Source organism: Trichophyton benhamiae (assembly GCF_000151125.1).
Source record: "Trichophyton benhamiae CBS 112371 chromosome Unknown contig02295.1, whole genome shotgun sequence".
Classification (NCBI taxonomy): domain Eukaryota; kingdom Fungi; phylum Ascomycota; class Eurotiomycetes; order Onygenales; family Arthrodermataceae; genus Trichophyton; species Trichophyton benhamiae.
In genome coordinates, this window is record NW_003315097.1 from 513,336 (window position 1) to 530,596 (window position 17,261).

General features: G+C 49.9%; 8 protein-coding genes across 8 annotated transcripts; 6 read left to right on the forward strand and 2 right to left on the reverse strand.

The window, feature by feature from the left end:
- Positions 1 to 248: 248 nt before the first annotated feature.
- On the forward strand, positions 249 to 1,068 carry ARB_01084 (uncharacterized protein; the record flags this gene model as incomplete). Its single annotated transcript, XM_003012787.1, has 3 exons — positions 249 to 308; positions 379 to 817; positions 989 to 1,068. The coding sequence occupies 3 exons, from the start codon at positions 249 to 251 to the stop codon at positions 1,066 to 1,068; spliced, it is 579 nt and encodes a 192-aa protein (XP_003012833.1).
- A 578-nt stretch (positions 1,069 to 1,646) lies between these two features.
- On the forward strand, positions 1,647 to 2,424 carry ARB_01085 (uncharacterized protein; the record flags this gene model as incomplete). The annotated part of the gene is made up of 4 exons (XM_003012788.1): positions 1,647 to 1,719; positions 1,875 to 1,947; positions 2,099 to 2,257; positions 2,331 to 2,424. 4 exons carry the CDS (start codon positions 1,647 to 1,649, stop codon positions 2,422 to 2,424), a joined length of 399 nt encoding a protein of 132 aa, XP_003012834.1.
- Positions 2,425 to 3,209: 785 nt separating this feature from the next.
- ARB_01086 (amino acid transporter, putative) lies at positions 3,210 to 5,469 on the reverse strand (the record flags this gene model as incomplete). The annotated part of the gene is made up of 2 exons (XM_003012789.1): positions 3,210 to 3,377; positions 3,445 to 5,469. 2 exons carry the CDS (start codon positions 5,467 to 5,469, stop codon positions 3,210 to 3,212), a joined length of 2,193 nt encoding a protein of 730 aa, XP_003012835.1.
- Positions 5,470 to 6,274: 805 nt separating this feature from the next.
- On the forward strand, positions 6,275 to 10,106 carry ARB_01087 (uncharacterized protein; the record flags this gene model as incomplete). The annotated part of the gene is made up of 5 exons (XM_003012790.1): positions 6,275 to 6,345; positions 6,407 to 6,705; positions 6,778 to 7,369; positions 7,432 to 7,597; positions 7,662 to 10,106. The coding sequence occupies 5 exons, from the start codon at positions 6,275 to 6,277 to the stop codon at positions 10,104 to 10,106; spliced, it is 3,573 nt and encodes a 1,190-aa protein (XP_003012836.1).
- A 754-nt stretch (positions 10,107 to 10,860) lies between these two features.
- Positions 10,861 to 12,417, forward strand: ARB_01088 (uncharacterized protein; the record flags this gene model as incomplete). The annotated part of the gene is made up of 1 exon (XM_003012791.1): positions 10,861 to 12,417. The coding sequence occupies one exon, from the start codon at positions 10,861 to 10,863 to the stop codon at positions 12,415 to 12,417; it is 1,557 nt and encodes a 518-aa protein (XP_003012837.1).
- Positions 12,418 to 13,075: 658 nt separating this feature from the next.
- Positions 13,076 to 13,378, forward strand: ARB_01089 (uncharacterized protein; the record flags this gene model as incomplete). The annotated part of the gene is made up of 1 exon (XM_003012792.1): positions 13,076 to 13,378. One exon carries the CDS (start codon positions 13,076 to 13,078, stop codon positions 13,376 to 13,378), a length of 303 nt encoding a protein of 100 aa, XP_003012838.1.
- A 255-nt stretch (positions 13,379 to 13,633) lies between these two features.
- ARB_01090 (uncharacterized protein) lies at positions 13,634 to 14,311 on the forward strand (the record flags this gene model as incomplete). Its single annotated transcript, XM_003012793.1, has 1 exon — positions 13,634 to 14,311. One exon carries the CDS (start codon positions 13,634 to 13,636, stop codon positions 14,309 to 14,311), a length of 678 nt encoding a protein of 225 aa, XP_003012839.1.
- Positions 14,312 to 14,719: 408 nt separating this feature from the next.
- ARB_01091 (L-serine dehydratase, putative) lies at positions 14,720 to 16,107 on the reverse strand (the record flags this gene model as incomplete). Its single annotated transcript, XM_003012794.1, has 2 exons — positions 14,720 to 15,932; positions 16,007 to 16,107. The coding sequence occupies 2 exons, from the start codon at positions 16,105 to 16,107 to the stop codon at positions 14,720 to 14,722; spliced, it is 1,314 nt and encodes a 437-aa protein (XP_003012840.1).
- Between the last annotated feature and the right edge of the window lie 1,154 nt (positions 16,108 to 17,261).

Here is a 17,261-nt window from a genome sequence, read left to right on the forward strand (position 1 = left end):
TGAAAACCCTCGGGTCTGGTTGAAAGTCGCATTCGTGCGCACCTGAGGCAGCATGGCTTCAAACAAGCAGGGGAAGATGGTGAGTTCATGAGAGCTAGAGCTTGGTTGATTGCAAGATAAGATCGCTGACATGTCTTTTAGCAAAATCTCGTATGATTATCCTTGACGCCCTCTCCGTGAAATGCTGTATGCCTGCTTTTCAGAGGTCTCCGGCCAAGAGCTGACGCGCAAACTAGATCAATTATAGGATGAGGGTCACTTTGACAGATGGGCGACAGATGACAGGCCAAATGCTTGCGTTTGACAAGGTAAGCTGGAAACAGATACCTGGGAGGAGATAGATGCGTGGTACGAGTGTATACTAACTGTATATCCTAGCATATGAACCTCGTTCTCGCAGATACTGAAGAGTTCCGTCGAGTAAAGAAGAAGTCGGGCAAGGGAGGGCAGGCCGCACCCGGCAGTAGCAGCACTACCCCGTTGGTTGAAGCTGAAGAGAAACGAACACTTGGACTCACCATTGTACGCGGAACACACGTTGTGTCATGTTCAGTCGATGGCCCGCCGCCCGCAGAGCCAGCCGCCAGGCTAGGAACAACTGCTGCCGGCCTTGCGGGTGTCTCTGCCACACTCGCTGCTGGACCTGGAATCAGTAAACCTGCGGGACGAGGCCTACCCGTTGGACTTGGTGGACCAGCTGCTGGCGTTGGAGGACCGCCACCACCCGCTGGATTTGGCGCATTTCCTCCCCCAGCGGGATTCCCCGGCGGACCTCCTCCTGGTTTTGGAGGTCGAGGCGGACCTCCTGGAGGACCACGTATGTTTTGTCTCTACCATTGTCTATTATCATTGCGCTGTGTTTACTAACCACCTACATAGCTGGATTTGGACCACCCCCGGGTTTCGGGGCTCCTGGAGCTCCTGGCGGGCCTCGTAAGTAAACCAACATTCTTTCCCCGTATTTAACTTGTATGCTGATTATTCGTAGCTGGAGGATTCCAACCACCGCCCGGCTTCCAGCCTCCAGGACAAGGAAGAGGCTTCCCACCAGGAATGGGTGGACGATGATACCAGCGATTCTTGGAGTTACGAAACGCAGACTGTTTTGACAACCGAGGGGAAATATTTGATTGCATGATTCCCTTGCTCAAAATAAATGATGACAGGCTATTTGTTCCCTTCGTTTTCCTTCGTCTCCTTCTCGCATTTTCCTTTCTCCCATGGCGTTTGGTGGTATCGGTGAAATGGACGGCTAAAGGACCTCCTATTCTTGAGGCAGTAGTTTGAGAAGTTTACTCCTGCTAGTTATATACTGTCAAAAGACAATCTACGCGTTTCAATTCTTCTCTATATGACAAATAGACATCCCATAGCATCGTCTCCTTTTGACGCTTATCTCCCCCAGGCCTGATCATTACTGTATCACGTGACTGGTCGTAACTTACTCCGGAAGTCGGAGCTTTTTCTTTTGGTTGAGCGCAACAACAGCAGTCCAGCAGAGACAAAACATCCAGAGGACCACCAGGTTGCTGCATCCAAGGACACATCTCTGCTCCTTTGCTCACGACTGCCAGAAAGCGGCCTGTATAGCTCCCAGATCCGCTTGCTTCCTGCCCTCAAAGTTTTCAAGACAACCGCCTCTCACAATGGCCGCCGCCATAAAAGCCATCAACGCAAAGATACGGTCCAACAAGGTGTTGGACTATGTCTGCTCAACACGTAAGTTCCTGCAGCCTTTTTTTCTACTATTGTTTCCTTGCATGTTTTGTATCTTGATGATGTTATTGTGGCTCCTCATCTACCCCATCCGCAGTCTTATTTTTCTTGTCTCAGCTAGTTATGGGCTAGATGCTAACACGGGACGACCGCCATAGATTTCTGGGGCCCCGTATCCAACTTCGGTATTCCGGTCGCTGCGGTTATGGACACTCAGAAGGATCCTGAAATGTATGTCAATGGCACATATCCCACTCCATCGTTCGCCCTCTGATACTCGACTTGTCGGCCCTGTCATGTCGAGCGGCTACCTTCGCATCACCCCCATGCATACCAACCCACAACCTTTGCATATCTAACCCACTCGTTTCTCTTGATATAGTATCTCAGCTCAAATGACCGGTGCATTGGTTATCTATTCTGGAACGTTCATGCGTTATTCTCTCGCTGTCACCCCCAAGAACTACCTTCTTTTCGGCTGTCACTTGATCAACTTCGGAGCCCAATTGACTCAGGGATACCGATGGGTCAACTACTGGAAGTACGTTTTAAATCCTGTTTCCTCGTCTTTCCTTTTTCATACTGAACTAACCGTGCCTCTTTTCACATTGTAGGTGGGGAGGGCGAGAGGCCGCTCTCGCCAACAAGGCAAAGGATGCCGGTGCCGAAGCAGGAAAGGCTGCCGCTGAACCTAGTTCTTCTTCATAGACTCGCGTGCTTGGTGGGTTTGTCTATTATTCTCTTTTCTCCCTTTTGTCCTTCATTGGCATATACTTGCTGCGCCGGATTCAATCGGATTGTACGTATTAGGCATACACGGTTTTTTTATCTTTGGTCATCTGTTTTAATAAAGATATTTTATTCCTTTTCTTATTCCTTGTTCCAAAATCAGCACGCGGTCAAGGAATGAAGGCAGTGCTTCTACTTTCAAAATGTGAAGATGAGATTATATGTTCATGTGGATTTGAACAAACCCACGAGTCAAATATATGCCAATTTTGTTTCATGTACAATATGAATAAGTGAACATAGATAGAAAGAGATACAATAAAGAGATCAATGATGATATTGTTAGGCCGCATACAACGGGTATCTATCAAATATTACCCGCATATCTAATTCTCCTGGAAGACCGATCGAAAAATAAGGAACATGAAAATATCAAGCACATCTAATCCAGAGTGTTCTGAGAGCAGAACCAAGTCTTAGATGCAAAGAGTCGAAAGAGAAACCGGGGGAGCCAAGATGGCATCAATTTAGCAAAAGGGAAACATGGGTAAGGGTGAGTGTTGGGTAGCGGGTAGCAGGTGGAACCTATGCCATGAAGTGGTGAAGAATGGTTATGTAGTTCCTGATCTGAGGGAGGCAAGGGCGCAATTTACCAAAATTCCAGAGCCTAAAACAGGTGTCACCGAAATATGATACTCGAAAAATAGGAAATAAAAAATGACGGTTATGGACAGCGGCGCTTAGAAGGTAAAAAATGCAAAGTACTATTTGTTGCAGAATCCAGGGAGTTTGGCACCACCACCGCCATCTCCCCAGTTGGCGATGGCTAGAGCGGTGGTATAAACGCAGCATAGTAGTCCAAAGATGATAAGGCAGATGTCTAGAGTCTTCTGTAGATAGGTGGTTGCGACGCCCTTGTAGTGAAGTAACGGCTAGATATATCAAAGTTAGTTTCAATCCACTTGCGGGCTGGAGAGTAGAAGAGATGGGGAAACATACCGGATAGACGAAGACGAGTGGGACACATGCGAAACTGCCGATGAGGGAGACAAACTTGTCCAAGTCTCCAGCTCCGCCCCAGGCAATGGCAGCGCATACCAAAACAAGGAAGAAGCGAAAGATGTTCTTCTTCCATTTGATTCCAGGATTGTATTTACCGCTACGGGTAAAGAGGCCGTTCTCCAAAATTCTGATCGCAGGGAAGAGCTGGAGTGGAGTGCTCAATAGAATAGCGGCAGCATATAGGAACTGAATTGACCTGACGAAGTTATCCTGCTGTGGAAGATTGAGGATAACAACGGTCTCAGTCTTGGAGCCAAAGGTAGCGTAGCCAACAACTCCCATGGAAAGGAAGATTACAGTAATGATGACCATGACCAGGCCTAGCGCAGCAGGGAACTTGTCGGGACGTTTCATGGATTCCTGGATAGGGATAATGAGGCCAATTCCTTCAAAAGTGAAGATAGCAGTTCCGATAAGCAGGGTATATGACTTGGGGTTGAATGGCTGGATGTCGGCAACGCCCTTTTCCATGATGGTGCTGATTCCAAATCCGTACAGGTAGATCAAACCAAGTAAGATAAACACATCCGCAATTAGGGCCGTGAAGGCGAGTTTTGAAATGTCACGAACAAGGGAGAGAGGTAGGAAGATGATGAGCTGAATCAGAATGACGTATTGGATGCTCAAAAACGTCTCACAGTTGCTGACAGACACTATGAAGGCTTGGAGATTTTGCGAGACGAAGACGATATAGGCGGCAACGAAGCCAAGCTGGCTGAGAGCAACGGAGAATAAGATGATTTTCCTCATCTTATCTCCATATAGAATTCCTCCCATATCACCGAAGGAGCCATTGATCTTATTCCGGGTGTTGACAAGAAGGATGAAACAGAAATAGCTTAGGGCTGAAATAGCTACTAGTACGATGGAACTGAATAGCATTCCGCCATTTAAGAAAGCTCTTGGAAGGAATAGGACACCAGTTCCAACGAACGATTTCAACAAGAGGAGAATGGCGCCCATAGAGGTGTTTGTAGCTTTGGCAGCTCGTTCCTTGGGCACACGGCCTCCAGCGCTTCCTGGACGAAGCAGAGATGTCTCCTCTGAGGGCTCTTCTTCTCCAGGACCAGGCTTCCGTGTAAAGAACTCGCCGGGACCCAAGACTTCGTCATCTTCTTGAAGCTCCTCACCAGCGAAATGACCGAACAGGGTCAAGAACTCCAAAAAGCTGTTGGTTGCTAACTTGGGCTGGGCGAGCGCCTGTTCGGGATCTGCGGGGGCGGTGAGAGTGTTTTGCTCTCCTCCGGTTCGGCGTATGAAGTCTCGGCGGAAGCCACCAGGAACTCTGATTGTGTTGATATCCAAAGTTTCAGTTTCAGGTTCCGGCCTTGCGAGATCGAAGCTCTTTCGTCTCTTGGGGCCTTGCTGTCCTTGAGCCTCTGCTTCAGCCCATCTATAGATTGGTCGAGTGATATCACCACCCTGAAGTTGTAAGCTGGAAAATTCCTCTCCGTCTTTGACTCCGCTTCCGCCTGATTTCGTCGACTCGGCCTTTTTGCCGTTCGTCTCAGCGGAGTCGGCTGACTCGACTGGTGGTCGCACCAGATGTCGTTTAACGACCTCGGGGTCTTCTATGGGTGCACCGTTGGAGGAAGTAGTATTGGCCCCACTGGAGCCATTATCGTCCTGTAGGGCGCTTGTCAACGCAGATGGACGAGCTGTCTCGAGCGAAGACGGCACAACGGATGATGATTTGAAGTCAGTAGCGATATCAGACGGAGCTGCTTGTCGAGGAGTAGGAACACGCCTCAGCTGCAGGTCTCCTGTGTCTGTGTACGACGACGAAGGGATAGGAGAGGCCAGTCGGGCTGTAGTTATGTGTCTCGGGAGCGATCCTGGTGCCAGGCCCTCTGCCGGAGAGGTGCCGCTGACAGCTCTGCCACGAGGAGACTCTTCACGCAGCGTCGACGCTGCCGGTATATCCTTCCCCTGTGGCATCTCGCTGGGAGTTGTTTCGGTCATCTATCGGGACTGTCTCGCCGGCACACTTCTGTGAAATGGATATAGGTAGACGGAAAGGGCGTATTGTGGTCACACCCGCGGTAATGAAGGTAACAAGAACCCAGTGAAGGCTGAAGGCAACCGATATTCACCTGGCCGGTACCAAACTTGACTTGTAGGACAGGAAGTCCGGCCTGGCCAGCTCCAGCAGAGAAGAGACGGGGGATGCTTTTTAAATATGCAGGGCTGTCCGCAGGCTGAGAAACGGTCAGCAGCTTCTGGGTGTCAGCTACGAAGTCGGCGTGACGGTGACGATTGAGGTTTGAGCGGGAAGAAGTTGCTTGTTCAAAAATAAGCAGCGCGCTGATTGGCCCAGCGAGTCGATGACGCACTGCTTATATCATCAGCTGTCCCGAAGCGGTTAGCGCATGCATTTTTGACGCGGGAATAGGGTCATGTGATGGATTTAGTGCCCTCAATGCGCTTAATAATAGGGTTTGTTCCTGGTCGAAAGCTTGTCTCAGTTTGGTCACGTGATATGACGCCTCCCAAGGTTCTGAAAGTTGGGATATTCGACGTCAGCGCCAACTGCGGCGACGTCAACATCAACCTCGCTTCAAGTGGCTGACCAGCGTGTTTAGACGTTGGAGCAGTGGGATTCCACGCGAGAGGGCCGACGCCGCGCTTTTAAATACTTACACCCCGCACACTCAGCAGGGACATGCTTCGATAGTCTGCTCGTCTAAGCGTCCGACAGGGGTGCTGCTGGCTGCTGCATAAAGACCTTGCCGGGTTTCCTAGTTGCAGAAAGATATCTTCATCAACCATGAATCGCCCACTAAATGGCTCTGCCAATGACGAGAATACCACGCAGGAAACAGGACATGGAATCAGCTGGTTAGAATACTCCCCATAGAGCTGCAGAGATAAACAAACCCGTCTCTAATCTGCTCTCTAGGAGCTTACCCGTACTCGGTAACGCGAGAAGAACAAGCAATGAAGATCACCATGGAGTTGTTCGACACAGGAGTCGAAGCGTCTCTCGTCTTCAGAGGACTTCGTTAGCTGGGCCACTACCTGCCAAGCTTGGCTTCCCAGATGAAAGGGAAAAGTTGGCCCAGGATGAGGGGGATGGGGCCCAAAAGCTAGGGTCCTTCTCAGGCGTCTTTGTCCCGACGACTCTCAACGTTCTGAGCATTCTCATGTTCCTTCGCTTCGGCTTTCTTCTAGGCCAGAGCGGTGTTCTCGGCATGATGGGTTAGTAATATCTTTTCACAATATTTATCTATCTACCTTTCAGGTATAGCTATATGCTAAGAGGGAGAACAGTCATGCTTATAATATCATATGCAATTGACTTGATAACCGCCATGTCAATTTCCGCGATTGCTACGAATGGAACCGTAAGAGGTGGAGGCGCTTATTATCTCATCAGCCGTTCCCTAGGTACCGAGTTCGGTGGCTCAATTGGCATTGTGTTCTACCTTGGCTGCGTTTTGAACACAGGAATGAACGCAGTTGGTCTAGTTGACTGCTTCAAGCAAAATTTTGGCGTTGTTTCTGGCAGCAAGTCCCACTTTCTTTATGAAGGCTTTTGGTGGGAGTACCTTTGGGCATCCATCATCCTCATGCTCTGCACAGCTATCTGTTTGGCAGGGAGTTCGGTCTTCTCTCGTGCCAGCAATGGGTTGCTTATCGTTCTTCTGGTATCAACCTTTAGCATTCCGCTATCAGCGTGTATCAAGCAGCCATTTAAAAATGAGCGCCTAGGCATTGAATTTACCGGATTTAGCAGCGTATCATTCTTCGATAATCTATACCCACGCCTTACTAAAGGTGCCGCCGGAAGTCAGATTAAGAGGCGAGAAAACTTTCAAGATCTGTTCGGAATTCTCTTCCCTGCAACATCCGGAATATTTGCGTTCGTTCTACCCCTAGACCTCTCATTTCTGGTATCTAATTTGCTAACTTTATGCTTTACAGTGGTACGAGTATGTCCGGTGACCTTAAGAACCCAAGTAGATCTATCCCGAAAGGAACTCTTTATGGTCTAGCCCTCACGTTCTCTACCTATACGATCGTTATTCTCACCTTGGCAGCAAGCGTTACGAGGGAGTCGCTCTATAGGGATGTTAACATTATCCAAGATGTTAGTCATATCATATCCCTCCTATCGTTTTTGAATGAATCCTCTTACTAAACTCTGACCGTAGACAAATATGTCCGGATTCCTTATTGTTCTTGGAGAGTTTTCAACCTCATTTTTCTCGTCTCTGATGGGCATTATTGGTGCTGCAAAAGTACTCCAGGCCATCGCACGGGATGCCCTTCTACCCGGGTTATCAATCTTTGCAAAGGGGACCAAGAAAAATGATGACCCCATCACCTCTATTCTCATCACCCTTGCAATAGCTCAGATTACTATATTCTTCGATATCAACCAGATCGCCTCTTTCGTTTCCATGGCATACTTGATGACCTTCCTAGTCACTAACCTGGCTTGTTTCTTGCTCAAAATTGGATCCGCCCCGAACTTCAGGCCGTCATTTCACTACTTTAATTCCACAACTGCATTTGTTGGAACAATTATCAGTGGAGCCAGTATGTTTTTCACCGATGGGGTGTACGCTACAGGATGTGTTTGCGTTCTGGTGACACTCTTCCTCCTAATCCACTATATGGCTCCCCCGAAAACGTGGGGAGATGTCAGCCAAAGTCTCATTTACCACCAGGTCCGCAAATATCTACTCCGCCTTCGACCTGAGCATGTCAAGTTCTGGCGACCACAGATCCTCTTATTCGTGAACAATTTCGAATCGCAGTATAGGATGATCCATTTTTGCAATTCGTTGAAGAAAGGCGCTCTTTTTGTGCTTGGCCGTGTTCTAGTCACGGACGACTTTGCAACCGCTGTTCCAGTTGTTAGAAAGGAGCAAACGGCGTGGAATAAGTTCATTGAGTTCTCAAAGGTCAAAGCCTTTATAAACATAACAGCAGCACCAAATATTGAATGGGGTGTCAGGAATGTTGTCTTAAGCGCCGGACTGGGAGGAATGCGACCCAATGTGGTTGTAATAGACCAATTCCGCAAGGACAGCTCTGATGCTTCACTCGACCCTGGGCTCCCTCTAATACGGCCGACGAGACGTACGTCTTCAAATGTCAGCGATGGTGCAGGGGAACCCCTCCGGAAAACTAGAACGGATTCGTTCGAGAGAGACCCGCCAATGAATGTCCAGAGCTACCTGACGGTCCTGGAGGATCTACTATTCCAACTACGCATGAATGTTGCAGTTGCTAGAGGTTTCGAGAATATTGAGCTTCCTGGTACGAATGATGAATCACCGGCCAAGTTCATAGACCTATGGCCAATCCAGATGTCTGGAGAGATATCGTCAGATGGAAGGCAGAAGGGTACCAACTATCTCACAACAAATTTTGACACATACACATTAATACTGCAGCTTGGCTGTATCCTGAACACTGTCCCATCCTGGAAACGATCATGCCGTTTGCGAGTGGCAGTGTTTGTGGAGTATGAGACAGATGTGGAGGAAGAAAGACGAAGAGTGATGACTCTACTCGAAAAGCTCCGAATAAGTGCTGATGTGCTGGTATTCTGGCTTGCCAGTGGGGATCTACAAACTTACCGCGTAATCGTCAATGGAGACAGAAATAACGTGGACAAGGCCGTGCTTGACGCTGTCGAACAAGCGTTGGAAGAGGAGGACTGGTGGAATGAACTCGGAAGGTATAGGACGACTTCTAGATCTAGCAGATCACAGCGGCAGACTCCAACGGGATCTGGATCTACGACCCCGCGTGAAGGAGGCAGACGACGCGCAGGGCTAGAAGGTCTCAAGAGAGTTATCGAGTCATCTCGAAGACGGTCAATTGGGCCTGGAGTCAGCCTCGGGATTCAGACCCATCGACTACTGGATTCTATGGTAGAGTACAATTCCGATGGACACGAGTCGTCTTCGGATGAGAGTGATATGGATTCTTACCTCAGCGAGAGCGAGAATGAGAATGAACCAGAAGGTGACGACCCAATGGCAGCCTCTGACGTTCCAACAATCAATCAGCCACAAGAAACCACGGAAGAAACCACAGGAGCATCTACTGCGGCTACACCTTCACCCCGTGCAATTTTTATGAAGAAAGGTCGGGTTGCGTCCAGTGCCAAATTCTCTTCTGCCCCCATCCCGACGACGAAGGTGGTATCAGAAGAAGGTACCGGGCCCTCGATCATGTTTGCAGATTCATCGCCTCCACGCCGCGGAAGCGCCGCAGCCGCAGGCCTTGAATCGATATATAACCGCAGTTCTGGCACCTCCAACCAGCCCGCCGTCACTTCGGCTGAAGGAGACACGGAGAGCCAACCACGGGCATCTGGATATCCCTCCCAAGCGGCCGTCCCTCTATCGTTCAACGACCTGCCAGGCCGTGCCCAGCATATGATACTGAACGAGCTGATCAAATCGCAGAGCAAGGACACGGCGGTGGTGTTCACCACCTTGCCGACCCCCGTTGAAGGCGTCTCCCACGACAAGGCCTCCTGTGAAGCGTACGTCGACGACCTCGAGGTGCTCTGCGACGGCCTTCCCCCATGTCTCCTGGTCCACAGCAACAGCGTGACTGTTACTATGAATCTGTGATGGGTATATGCCTATCTCCGTAGTCCTTTGCCGTAACGTCTTTGCATAACTTTCCAGCGTTCAGATATACAGGGTTTGTTTATTGTTTATTTTGTTTATATATATTTTTCTATGTATGCATTTCGGTAGATCAAATAAATTGTCCTTTTTTGATATCATCATCGTTTAATCATTTATTTGGTCATTAGTTATCAGTATCAATTATCAGCCTGACGATCCCAGACGAGGAAAAAGAAAACATCCTCAACCCAAAGCCTGAAGCTCATCTTTCAGCTGCTCGCCACCGTTTAACTATTTTGACTAGTTATCAATTCCTTGGACAAAAACGAGGCCTGCAGAGCGCAGAGCGTCAGCCTGTTAAATACAGCTTCGGTGTCAAATTCCCTGGATTCCATTCGGTTCTCTCGCTGATCCTCTCGCCAGCTAGATACTCAGCGTGCCACCGCAAGCTGACCGTCAAGCTATTATATTATATACGAACGATTCGGCGAATATCTAAAAGTACACGAACAGCCAGATAAATAGAAAAGCTGCTGCGACCTCCGAAATCCATCTGCCTTGCCTGACGCTCCCCCGCGCGACCATGCGACGTTGAGAAACCGAAACATCAGATAAAACACCCGCGCGGTAACTAAATCTGTCGAGCGAAGCAGAGCAACAAAAGGGTCACAAAAAAGGGGGGGTGGAACACAAGAGAGCTTTAATTGGATTCGAGAGGAGGAGCAAAGAAAGAAAAAAAGGCTTTGTGCCAACCATGGTTGAGCGGTTTGAAAGCAATATACCCGTACGATCGAAGCGCAACGGCCGCCACAGCCTGAAGATGACCATGCCAGACGATGAATCCGTAGACAGCTCAGACGGGGCCATCACGCCCTCGCCGGTACGATCGGGAATAGAAGGGCTCCCTCCAGGCAGACTCAGCGTCAAGTCGAGGATGGGCAGGAAGCTGTCGTCGCCAATGGCGCCGCCCTTCATGGTGTCGGCGCCCGGCAAGGTCATCGTGTTTGGAGAGCATGCAGTCGTGCATGGGAGAAAGGCAATGGCTGCCGCGATATCTCTGCGGTCCTACTTGCTTGTCACGACGTTGTCGAAGTCACACCGGACGGTTACGCTGAATTTCCGTGATATAGGGCTGGATTTTACGTGGGATATCGACTCGTTGCCGTGGGATGTCTTCCATCACCCGTCCAAGAAGAAATTCTACTACGATTCTGTTACCGAGCTGGACCCGGAGCTGCTAGAGGCCCTCAAGCCCCATGTTGCTATGGTTTCGTCGGACAAGCCGGAAGAAGTACGAAAAATACACCAGCACTCGGCCAACCAGTTCCTTTACCTCTTCCTCTCGCTCGGGTCGCCCAAGACCCATGCTGCCATCTACACGCTACGGTCTACGATACCGGTGGGAGCCGGACTAGGGAGCAGCGCGAGTGTCTCTGTCTGCCTGAGCACAGCGTTGCTGCTGCAGGTCCGCATCCTGGCCGGACCACACCAGGATCAGCCGCCGGACGAGGCAGAAGTGCAGCTCGAGCGTATTAACCGGTGGGCGTTTGTGGGCGAGTTGTGTATACACGGCAACCCAAGTGGTGTTGATAACACTGTGTCGACCGGCGGCAAAGCTGTCATATTCAGGAGAGGGGACTACTCCAAGCCACCAACCGTCACCCCGATGCTGGACTTCCCGCAAATGAAGCTTCTCCTGATCAACTCGCGCCAGCCTCGGTCGACAGCTGTCGAAGTTGCAAAAGTTGCCGCGCTGAAGAAAGCACACCCAGTCGTGACAGAGTCTATCCTGGATAGCATCGACCACACCACTGAGAGTGCATACCGCCTCATCGCCTCAGACGATTTTGACGAACACTGCAGTGAGAAGATAGACCACCTCGGAGAGCTATTCCGCATCAACCATGGCCTGCTCGTGTCTCTGGGGGTCTCTCACCCTCGCCTAGAGCGGATCCGAGAATTGGTCGACCATGCTGATATTGGTTGGACGAAGCTGACAGGCGCCGGTGGAGGAGGATGTACCATCACTTTATTCAAGGCCAAGTGGAACGAGGAAGCAATTGAACATTTGGAAGAACAACTCGACGACGAGGGCTATGATCGTTATGAAACCTATCTAGGCGGAGACGGGGTGGGCGTTCTCTGGCCTGCCGTCCTCCAGAATGGCACCGACGAAGAGGGCGGCGAGGAAATAGATCAGATCAAGTTCGAAAATGCCGTTGGTATCAGCGGTATCGAACAGCTTGTCGGTGTTGGCGGGCGGGAGAAGAGAGAAGGCTGGAAGTTCTGGAGACGCGGGACTTCAACCTGATTGATATACTCTTGATGCTGGATAGATATAAAGGGGGGGGTTGGAATAGACTCCGTGGACGACGGAGATGGACTACTTCTTTTCTTCCCTACATTTTCGGTCAACCCCACGCTTGCTCGACTATTCTCTACTGGTTCGGGGTCTTGCGAGCTCTCCAATGCCTTTTCTTTTGGCATGCTTCTTCCTTCTGACATTTCGATACTTGATACTCCTATGCCTTTCTAATAACTAACCGTGTACGAAGTGAAGACGACGTTCAATTCTTGCTTCATTTCGCGCCCCGATTTCGCCTTTCTTTAGACCAGTACTTCACAGTAGCTACCAATACAATCCATCGTCCATCTCCACATAATCAATATCTCTTTTCTACTGCTTCGATCTCTTCCCATCTCTGCTTCTTCTGTCTTTGATGTCTTCGATGTATTTTATAGAGTTGATTACCTAATCAGCCTATTGTGCCGTCCGGCTTCTTTGTTCGAACAATACAAAAACATCGATTCATTCCATGAGCCGGCCTTGGAGTGCGGCTTTGGATATATAAAATAACACGAACCGCCTCTTCAGCCTACGCTGTCTGCCTGGCGGATGCCCAAGTCCCATCTCTGTTGCTGCTCACTGGAATATGCAAAGAAATAAATAAAAACCCAAATACCCTGCCATGTCAAAGTACAACTCCGACCCCGCGTGGGCATCAGTTACTCCCATCCCTTTGGATGATGGATCAAACCGCTTTACCCAGGCAGACAGAGAAAATGCTGCTGGCGATGATGCTATGACCACTGCTAACGTGGCTAACGAGACGTTGCCGCTTGCGACGATCGCCTATTCAGAGAGCTATGCTGAGGCTACAGCATATCTGCGAGCTGTGATGGCTACAAACGAGATGTCAGACCGGGCTCTTGCATTGACTGAAGATGTGATTCGGTCAAACCCAGCCCATTATACCGTCTGGTATGTCTAATAGCTGTTTCTATTGGAAGCTTTGATGTGGGGATTTATACTGACGACCGTGTGCCATTTTAACAGGCTGTACAGAGCGCAAATACTCAATGCTCTAGGAAAAGATCTAAAGGCTGAGCTTGCCTGGCTCGACCAGTTATCTACTCAATATCTAAAGAGCTATCAGATATGGTAGCGAATACCCCATTCTCATATGCCGCCAGACAAGGACGTACACCGCTAACAGCATACCTATAGGCACCATCGCCAAGTGATAATGTCCAATGAATCTGTCTTCCCTACCTTGCCTGAGGGAGAACTGGAGTTTCTAGCGAAGATGTTTGCTTTAGACTCCAAGAACTATCATGTTTGGACATACAGACACTGGCTTCTGCGGCATTTCAAGCTGTGGGACTCCCCTGCTGAGTTGGCGGATATAGAAAGAATGATTGACGAGGATGTGATGAACAACTCCGCCTGGAACCATCGGTGGATCATGCGATTTGCGCCGCGGGAGGGGTTTGACAGCGGACTGCCTGGGGTGGGAATCCCAGGCGGTGTTGGTGGCGCCGGTGCAGGCAAGATGGTCGTCGTGGACGAGGAAATGGTTGATGGGGAGGTTGAGTATGTAAAAAAGAAGATTGTGCTGGCTCCTGAGAACCGAAGCCCGTGGGCGTATCTGCGAGGTGTGCTTAAGGCTGCAGGCAGAGGCTTGGCGGATCTCAAGGGCTTTGCAGAACGGTTTGTCGTTGAAGAAGTCGTTGAGGAGGGTCAGGGTGAGTTCTTGGTCAAGAGCAGCCATGCGTTGGAGTGGCTGGGCGACATATATGCCGAGCAGGCGCATGAGGCTGAGGCAAAGAACAACGCGGTGCAGATGTTTACGCTATTGAAGGATAAATATGATCCAATCAGGAGGAATTACTGGGAATACCGGATTAGATCAATGGACAAGTAGGGGTTTGAGAAGATAGCAGTGAAATTATGTATTCAGTCTCTATTTTCTATCTCCCTCTCGCGAGGATTATGTGCGGATGTTTTGTGTATCAACACCAAAGGTCAAAGAAAATATAGGGACGGGGGATAGAAATGACACACTGTTATCTATACACAGTGATGGTAGAAAAAGGGTAGGGGCGTAATTAAAGAAAACAACGGCTCATATAATCACAAAAACGATGCAAAAGGGTGTGTAGTAAGACAGTCCCGTGACCCCGGATATTTTTTGGAAACTCCCGCCAACGCCATAACCCCGTCATGTCAAGCCATCATTAAAAGGAAGCCTGTTATATATACACCAGGCATGTAGAAACAAAAAAGAAAGAAAAAGAGACAAAACAATTAAGGAGGAAAATTGGTATCATGTCTATGCAGAAGTGGGTGGAACAACAATGCTGCCTGGATCATCGCTTCCCCAGCCAGCATCGAGCTTCTCTCTCCACTCGGCAGCCATACTGAGGGAGACATTGCTTCCTCCACAAACGACAACGACAACTCTGGTCTGGGGTCCAAAGTTGGGGATGAGCTGCTGAAGGAACGTCTTGTTTATTCCTGGAACGACTGTCTCTCCGTTTGTGGCTGGTGCGCTACCCTCAGAACTGAGCTTGACTTTCTTTGCGGGCGGCGCATCGGTTTCGGGTTGGTGATGGGGTCCAAAGGCAGCCTCAACAGAGACACCGCAAGCAAGTTCAACAAGGATCTTCTCATCTTCTGCCAGGCGAAGGCATCCACGGGCTGCGTCCGCATCCGAGAGAACGAGGGAGTGAGTCTTGATGCCCTTGGGGGGAGAATTGTAGTAGTCCCAAGTCTTTTGAGATATGCGGAGGACACCGAGTGAAGAGGCGGCCGATGAGATCTTTGGGAGGGATGTAAGGGAACCCTTTTCGATAGATGTGGCGAGGGAATGAGCGCCGCGGGTCTCTGTAGCAATGATATGGATGTTGTCGTCTCTGGTGGAGGTGGTAGTTGCGGATGTTGTACCGTTGGTAGAAGCGTTGTTGGCAGAAGCTTCGAGCATAGGAGCCTGGCGCTCAATTCCCATAATGAGGCCATTCATGAGGCCGCCACCGCCCACGGAGCAGACGATAGCATCGCAAGGAAGCGCTTTATGGAGACAAGGGTCGTTCTCTTCAGCCGGAGGCAGTTGGTATGCGAGTTCATCTGACATGCTGCTGACGCCTTCCCAGATTTGCTGGCGGTCAAATGGGTGTAATTCGATCGCGACAACCTCAGTGCCGCCAGGGGTTGGGTGGTCACTAAGCTCTTTCATCATCTCACGCATGCGAACAGCTGCTTCATCCAGGTTGACTCCGTGCTGGACGACACGGGCACCAGCCTGCTGCAACTTCTTGACCATGACCGGCTTGGTGTTGAGGGGCACAGTAACAGTGCAAGGGTAGCTGAGAGCAGAGGCTGCAAATGCAGCTCCCAACCCAGCATTTCCAGCTGAGGGGATGAAGAAGTGCAACCGTTTGCCCTTGTTTGCCGGGTCTGCAGCATGGCTACGGACAAGATTTCCAATGCCGCGAGACTTGAAAGAGCCGCTGGGCTGGAGGTTGTCAAGTTTGAGGAAAACTCGGCTGTACATGACCAATCAGTTAGTCTTCTGTCTATTTGTTTGTTTCTTTAGAGACCCGGCATGCAAGATTCATACCATCCGGCAGCTTTGGACAGACTGGTGGACTCAATCAAAGGAGTCTCAATCCATGGCAAGCGCAGACGCTGCTGCTTCTTGGGCTCCTCGATGCTTCCCATTGCGGCGGACGGAGTGATATCTGGTTGAACAGAGATATCAACAGCAACGAAAGAATTATTGGAAAGAAAGCAGACTAGACAGAGGACAGGTCTCAAAAGAATAAAAATAATAAAAATAATAAAAGTCTGGTATGAACCGTCCGGGCGCTGGTATGTATAAATGTAAAACCTTCAAGGTAGATATCCGGGCGGGAAACGGGATACTGTCATCAACTCGAACAAACTTTGGTACGGGAAGTGGCAGAAGTGGATAAGGATGCGACAGCGGAAGCCCTGGAACTCCGCCTCACGAACAAGACAGAATCCCGGGGCCGGCGGGAGCTTCTTCTTATACAGCCAGACTCCGTACTTCTCCAACTTCTCCAACTTTTGCCATCTTCCAGATTTTTTTCAACCCCCCATCGCGTCCCCAGGGTGCCGGCCACCCCCTAACGGCCGGGAGCGCTAGATCGAGCAAACTCTGGCCAGGGAAGCTCGGGGATTTAGGCACAAGCCCAGCGTCCAGCCATGCATGGCCAACCAGGAAGATGCCGGCATATCAAAAGGAAAAAGCGCTGCCCCTTTGCTTCTTCGCCGCAAGCTTCTGCTGCCGTCTGGATATACTTAATAATAACATCGAGCTCTGTCGCCGCCATCGTCATCGCTTCGCCGTGTTATTATTATTATTTGTTTTTTTTTTTTTTCCTTTTTCTTTTTCTTTTTTTTTTTTCCTACCAGCGTTTGTGAGTGCTGACATAAGCTGCGCAAGATCCAGGCACGCCCCACAGTTTGCGTTTCCCGAGGGCCCAGCCAAGTTTCCCGCGGGATACCGAGGGGCAGTTTCCCGGGCACGTGTTTTGCCTACATTCGGCCGAAGCGAGCACGGCAAAAAGATGGCTTCGATATATAAAGCCGTTGATGGCGAGTTTTGATATATCGGCTGGATATTACTGACGGTTCGCGAGGGACCGACAGGCATATAGAGACACACGTAAGGATGTGGCATATATCGATGTTCATGCTCAGCATAAGCAGATAGTTTTCAGGGCGGCGGACGCAGCAGGACCGCGAGATCCAGGCCAAACCGCCGATATCATCCCCAATCCGAGATCCTCAGCAAGATCGCTCTGTCGGAGAATACTTTGCGCGTCGTCTACCCCGTACCCCGTAAGCTG